The 7,523-nt window shown below is 36.4% G+C and overlaps 1 protein-coding gene across 1 annotated transcript; it reads right to left on the reverse strand.

Annotated features, from left to right (window-relative positions):
- Window positions 1-311: 311 nt before the first annotated feature.
- On the reverse strand, window positions 312-6,429 carry LOC149836219 (WAT1-related protein At5g07050-like). Its single transcript, XM_090009725.1, has 5 exons — window positions 6,253-6,429; window positions 5,538-5,638; window positions 4,589-4,829; window positions 2,866-3,017; window positions 312-492 (listed from the first exon to the last, which is right to left on the reverse strand). The coding sequence occupies exons 1-5, from the start codon at window positions 6,427-6,429 to the stop codon at window positions 312-314; spliced, it is 852 nt and encodes a 283-aa protein (XP_089865851.1).
- Window positions 6,430-7,523: the final 1,094 nt, after the last annotated feature.

Genomic DNA, 7,523 nt, shown 5'->3' on the forward strand with positions numbered 1-7,523 from the left:
AACTTTTGTGATATTAGGCAGTACCATAATCATTTTACAAGTTCATATTTCATAGATACTTGTAGAATTATTACAATTGAGGCCCTTCCCCAATATGCTTTGGTGGTAGTAGCTGTTGTTGCTGATGTTGGAGAAGATTTCATGTTCTCCACATTGTATATCCACTTTATTTCCAGATCCATTGTTCGGGACAGAACACTAAAAAAAAAGGGTGCCCCCCATTAAAAAAGGGGTCCCAGTGTATTGCCCCTCTATTAAAAGGGTCGGGCACTTATAAACTATTCGCCCCCGAACAGAGAATCACACCTCCTTTATTTCACAACCACAACAGGGTCATTTGTTGGGGGACCCATGCTGCAAATGCTCGAGGCTTTGTTTGCACAAATTTCTTTGTTCGCCTTCTCTTCGTCACCAGAAGCAACTTGGTTATCTTGGCTCTTACCCCATAATACACAATAAAGGCCGATAATAATGATGAAGGCACCAATCAGACTGCAAGCAACAAAGAAGTTTGTCCTTGTCACATTCATGTTTTCATGAAGAATAGCAGAAAAATCATAAAATACTCTCTCTCTCTCTCTCTCTCTCTCTCTCTTATATATAGCAACTAGAATATGAGAACTGAAATCTGAGAACTAGAATATGAGAAGTAGAAATGTGGGCATTACATTTTTTTTTGCAAATCCAACCATGTGGATGTGCTTTTCATGATGAATTTGCTAGGAATCAACCGTTGGATAGTGTATTTTTGATGAAAAAATTCAATTTTTGAATGATTGAATATTTATGAAGATTATGAGCCATTGATTTTAAAGCCTTAAAAAAATCCTGGCATCAAAATCAGACGATTCAAGAGCGGATTCTTATAAAACCAACCCTGCAGATCACATATGAATGGTTAGATTCAAGAAAAAAGAAAAAAATTCCATGAAAAAACTCGGTTCACACATTAGGTCTCATATTTTCAGTTCTCATATTTTAGTGATTATATATCTAGTGGATGCACAAGGCATTTATCAGCATGCATAAAAAAAAAAAACAGAATGCAGTGATGGTCGTTGACATGCCACTAAAGGTAAAAAAACATGCAATCTTTTTTGGGCTACTGATCACGAGCACTTCTGCGTCTGACTTGCATTGGACGAGATGGACATCCACTGTTACACCCATCTCTCTCTCTCTCTCTCTCTCTCTCTATATATATATATATATCCTCTTTTTATTAAGAAACTAATCAAACTTTTTTTTAATTAATTTTTTTTGTGTGGAACTGACATTTTTTTAGTAGGAAACACTTTGAAAATTACTAAATTCCGACCAATGTACATGTTTTTTCAGTGTTCCAAGAATCAAAGACTATAAAACCCCCAACTTTTTTCAACTCAAAATCACGTTTCATTGAAAACATGATCCAAGGGCCGATTCCTACTAAATTGACAATGTTGAACACATCTACAAGGTTAAATTAAGATAAAAGTAACATAGATCATGAGATTCCAATTATATATGTAATCGGGCAGGCACACTCACATGTGTTAATATTTGGTGCTGTTGAAGGCACAAAACTATTGAACATAAATCACCTTCATTTCACAATTTTAGATTTTTTAGATCAGACCTTAATTATATAAGTAATCTACAAGGTTTGCTTAGTAGAAAATGAGTTTTTGAATTATGTGATGATGTGTAAGTAGGTGTTTTAAGAGCTTCAAAAATCAGTGATACGCAAAGTAGTAAAATTTTACAACTTAAAAAATCATTTTAGATCTAAATAACACGATCCAAGGTTTGATCTTTAGCAAACAAATCATTCTGAACACATGTATGTAGTCAGATTGAGTTGATAAAGCTTGAACCTATGATTTCTAGCGCAATAGTTTTATGCCTTCAGTAGAACCAAATATTAATCCTATATATATAATATGCATGTGTTACCAGAACATGAAAACTTAAAATACGAGAACTACTGTGTGAATCATGATTTTCATGAATTTTTTATTCCTTTTACTTGAATCTAACCATACAGATGTGATATCTATATACTTGGTTTTATAAGGGCCAACTCTTGAATCATCTGATTATGATGCATAGATAAGATTTTTTAAAGCTTTAAAATCAACATCTCATATTTTTCATACATATTAAAGCATTCAAAAATCTTATTTTTTTCATAGAAAATACACAATCCAGCTGCTGATTACTAGCAAATTCATCAGAACACATACACATCTACATGGTTGAATTTGCAAAAAAAATGTTGGAAATGCTCAGTTCACTTGATACTTCTCATATTCTAGTGAGATATATATAATGGACAATTCAATGATACTTCGCATATTTTCAGTTGTCATATTTTAGTGACACATAGGGATGTCAGTGGACTGGGGCAGGTGTGGAAGACAAGCTCACCACCCCGCCTTGCCTCAAAATTTTGCCCTCCATCCCTGTGGTGGGAGAAGCTTTGGACCTCCACTGGGTAAAATCTTTATCCCTGTCCCATCCCTGAAAGTTCATCAGTCCTTAATATATTCCTAAACACTAAAAACTCATGCATGCCAGTGAGCCCACCGGTAGACGCTTGCATTCTAGTCTTTGGTTAGGAAGTTAGGGTTAAGAAACAAATATATATATGGGATCTAAATGTTAATTTATAAAAATATATAGTTTTAATAACGAGGATCAGGAGCAGGTTGGGGTGGGGGAAAGAGTAAGTCCACCCTGCCCCCAATGGGGCGGGTTCAGACAGATTCCCGTTTCCCCCGTCCACTGCTGTCCCTGATGACACACACACACACACATTGGGCGGGTTTGGACGGGGATCCCCGTTTCTCTCTCTCTCTCTCACACACACACACCCACACCCACCTGCCCAATAGAAGTTGCTCGGCAAAAAGAAGAAAAGAGAGCAGACCGACAAGCACAAACAGAAGAGGTTGGAAGGAAGATACAAAAACTGGACCCTTCTTGCTTATGCACCAGGTTTGCAGATAATACACAACACTTGACATTATAGTTCCCTGCACCAGGAAATGTTAACTTCATAATCTCAAAGAGATCTTACAACTAAAACAGTACTTTATATCAAAATAATACTTACACAATAGACAATTGTAACGAGTTGTAAGTTCCATCCTAATCTCCATGCTGTGGAGTACCTTTCAAACACTAGAGCAACTGGAACCGCTTGCAGCGATGAAAAGAAGCAAGTTAAGGCAGTCATTGATAGTGGTGCAGGATACTGGCGGTAAATGGCAGTCTGGATAACAAGGATCAGATGGATTTTAGTGGCTGTAATATATATATATATATATATATATATATATATATATATATATATATATATATATATATATATATATATATATATATATAGAGAGAGAGAGAGAGAGAGAGAGAGTAATGCTACGGTGCTCCGGGAGTACCTACACCCACCTTGTAAAAACCGGAAGCAGATTAGGTCATGCTGAACATGAGTGTTTTTGCTCATGCCGACATCGTGGCCATCTGTTTGCATTTTGGATGAATGCCACGTGGTTTTGTTGACTTTTGAGCTTTTTAAAATGCAAATCGGATGGCCACTATGTAGGCATGAGCAAAAACACTCATGTTCAGCATGACCTAATCTGCTTCAGTAAAAATCATAGATGTAGGTTTTGTCTTCTCAATCAGGCTTCATAGAAGTCTTCAACATAGTTTATTTAATAGGAATCATTACTTGGATCATGTTTTTTGGACATAAGATAAGATTTTTTAGATCATGAAACTTTGGTACATTGTGGACGATTGATTTCTTAAAGTCTTAAAAAATCTATACAATTATCACAATCACATCATCCAAAACTTGTTTTCTACTTAAAAATGCATGTAGATCACATCTATAAGGTCTGATCAACAAAAAACTTAAGAATTTTGAAAAATCAAAGCTTTTATGATGAGGGAGTAGGTGCTCCGGGAGCACTATATATATATATATAGATAGATAGAGAGAGAGAGAGAGAGAGAGAGAGAGAGAGAGAGAGAGAGAGAGAGAGAGAGAGAGAGAGAGTCAATACAATATGAGAACTGTGAACCGTGCTTTCATGTTTTTTTTCTCTCTTAAATCTAAGCATTAAGATATCATCTACATGCTTGTATTTATAAGGACCAGCTCTTGAATCATCCGATTATGATGAATCAACAAGATTTTTTTAAGACTTTAAAATCAATGACTCATAATATTCAAGAATTTAAAAATCATATTTTTTCATACATGATCCAATAGTCGATTCCTAGCAAACTTACCATGTTACACATCTACGTTGGTTGGATTTGCAAAAAGAGCATTGAAAATGCTCATATTGCTGGTTTCAAATCTTATAAAAACCCACCCATGTGTCAGAATCAAACTCTTCAAGAGCTGATCCCTATAAAATCAAGTACATAGATCACATTTGTATGGTTAGAATTTAAAAATAAAACAAAAAAATCTGAAAAACCCATTTAATATGTTTCATTTAACATATTTCATTTAACATGGATGTATTACCCTCTCTCTCTCTATATATATATATGATAAATGAACTTATACAAGATCTATGATAAAATAAACCTGCAATATAAGATATGAACTGAATGCAATGTAGCTAATGGTGATGAGAGCTGAGCCCTTGATCCAATCATCCTGTCTCTGGCTTATTGAAGTGTCACTGTACAAACTGACCATTGGACTCTGAAATCCCTTGAACACAACCCCTTTCCAAAATGTAAAAATCAGTGCACCTCCTACGCACATCAAAGTGCCAACAACTTTAGTTTGCCCTTGAAGACTTTGAATAGATACTTTTTCCATCCTGGAAATAAAAAAACAAAAAAAATAGAATCAATCCGGTCTGAATATTATAGAGTTTTTTCTGTGAGGATGGTTTTGGAAAATGAAATAAGGCAGGAATGCTTCCGGGTATCATCACCAGGTAGGGACAATTATTAAAAGAAAATATAGTTTATGAAATGTTACACCGATACACCACTTTGGCTCCTATTCTGTATTACCTTATATACTAGTTCTATTGAAAACTTTCTAAAAGTGGCTGTGTCCACATATCTGCAACTGGGCTGCTAGAATATGAGAACTAGAGTATGAACTGAGACTTTCATGGGTGTTTTTTGTTTTTTTCTTAAATCTGACTGTACGAATGTGATCTAAGCGACTCTTGAATCATCCGATTGCGATGCATAAGCAGAATTTTTTTTAAGGCTTGAAAATCAAAGGCTCAAAGTTTTCATAAATATTGATGAACCGAAAGTCATGTGATTTTTTTTTTGTGATAAAAACATCATCCAACAGTCGATTCCCAAAAAATTAATGGACCATGATGAACATATCTGCAGGGTCGGTTTTGCAAAAAAAAAAAAAATATCGAAAATGCCTAGTTCTGCCCGTATCTATGTAACAGAATTTATGTTTATATTTGATGTTCGTTATTGCGTTATGAAAGATCTAGTTGACCATACTTTTCAAAGAGCAAAACAACAACAAAAAATGTTTGAAAGTGGCTTACCTGAATAAGACTGCCATGACGAAAGTAACTGCAGGAATGAGATTGTTCAAGGCAGATGCTACAGTTGGAGTAGCATAACGCAGCCCAGCATAGTGAAGATTCTGCTGGAGAGTAATTCCACATAGAGAAAGAAATGATATCTTCATCATTGTTGAAATCGTGAGCCTCGGACGTCGATCCCTATACGATTTACAAGATTTGAAATAAAGTATTAAGCTACTAGGCTACATAAGCATATCTTGCAAAATATAGCCCCAAACAATGACAATCATGAATAATTATCATAATTCTACACTTAAGAAATTGAACACCTTGTCATATGAAACTAATACTTTTCTTGATCTTAATATCTCATAGGTTTCTTGCCCACAGGAGATCCGCTCATCTGGTAAGTGCGACTTGTGAATGTCACCAAGTTGATGGGATGTCACAAGCTTGAAACCCATGGGTGGCATCCCTTGCCATAAGATAGAAGGAAGGTGTACTCCCCGGTGAGCATGGGGGACCTCAAGGGTTACCAACTGGAGGCCAGCCAATGTGTGGTTGGTGATGATTTTTTTTTCTTAAATTATAAAAAAAAGCTCATTTGTTTCTTCTTTCCAAGGTGAAATTAAGATGAATTTTGTATTGGGATCATAAGAAGGATAGAAGGATTAAACTTATTCAGCTAAAATCTATGTGGAATTGTACAAATAAAGGGGAAATGTTGATTTACTTGAACACAACTTTTGATGTTCAAGACATCATTGAAATGCTGCTCTTTGGGCCTGCCATTGATCACCAACAAGAGCTCCGCGCACATGACTAAGATGATTGGCTTAGGGCATTCGACATCATTGAAATGCTGCTCTTTCGGCCTGCTATTGATCACCAACAAGAGCTCCGCGCACATGACTAAGATGATTGGCTTAGGGCATTCAAGTTGGAGGACATCATGATTTTGACTCTCATGGTGTACATCTCTTGCAACAAGGTCGAGGCCAATGGAAAGCTATCCATGGTGGGCAGGAGGAGAGTACTCATGGAGTTTTATGCTGCAAGTGCAGAAACAATGTGGGATGATGCAGGTTCAAAAGCCCAGTGGTGCGATTGAATAATAACTGGTGGAGGGGGGGGGGGGGGGTCAGCAGGGGAGACCTCAAGGGTTTTACCAACTGGAGGCCAGCCAATGGGAGGTCGGTGATGTTTTCTTTTTCCTTAGATTATATAAAAAAAAACCTTCATTTGTTTGCTCTTTCCAAAGTGAAATTTAGATGAATTTTGCATTGGGATAATAAGAAGAATTAAACTTATTCAGCTAAAATCTCTGTGGAATTGTTGTACAAAGAAAGGGGAAAGGTTAATTTACTTAAGCACATGACTTGATGTTCAAGACATCATTGAAATACTGCTCTTTCGGCCTACCATTGATCACCAACAAGAGCTCCGCGCACCTGACTAGGATGATTGGCTTAGGGCGTTCAAGTTGGAGGACATCATGATCTCTTGCCACAAGGTTGAAGCCAATGGAAAATTATCGATGGTAGGCAGTACTCGTGGAGTTTTACGCTGCCGGCGCAGAAACAATGCTACGGTCAACATAGCACCTCTCGGTCTGTAGAAGGATGTCTGAACCATAACAGTGGTTTCTCCTTGTTATAAAAAAAGAAAAGACTACCAATGATCATAGGCTGTCACATGAGCATCACAAAGAGAAGGGAGTAGATACCCTCTCATTAAGGATTGATGATATTTCTTTTTTTTTTTGAAAAAAATAGATATACGTGTTATTAAGCAAGCACCAAATAAAAAAGATGAACTGTTTATGAGTAGATTCCCTCTATCGATGATGAGCCACTAACTAAGCATCACCTTTGTGTAGATTGTGTCAACGGACTCTTTCACATGCACACTAACATTTTTTTTGGTTAAAGGGGAGAGAATTTGCTTTCCCATTCCTTGGTAAGTTCTGTTCTGTTACTGCATAAATTCTTATTCTATTGGTCA

Source organism: Nuphar pumila, chromosome 6, assembly GCF_984573655.1.
Source record: "Nuphar pumila chromosome 6, dmNupPumi1.hap1.1, whole genome shotgun sequence".
Taxonomy (NCBI): Eukaryota; Viridiplantae; Streptophyta; class Magnoliopsida; order Nymphaeales; family Nymphaeaceae; genus Nuphar; species Nuphar pumila.

What these genes read in the sequence shown, in the direction of transcription:
- LOC149836219 (XM_090009725.1), bottom strand. Translation starts at nt 6,429, where the DNA reads ATGTGCGCGGAGCTCTTGTTGGTGATCAATAGCAGGCCGAAAGAGCAG. An exon ending in GTCATGGCAGTCTTATTCAG is followed by an intron (nt 4,830 to 5,537) that starts GTAAGCCACTTT and finishes TTTTATTTCCAG; the next exon opens with GATGGAAAAAGTATCTATTC. An exon ending in GTTCATATCTTATATTGCAG is followed by an intron (nt 3,018 to 4,588) that starts GTTTATTTTATC and finishes TTCCTGGTGCAG; the next exon opens with GGAACTATAATGTCAAGTGT.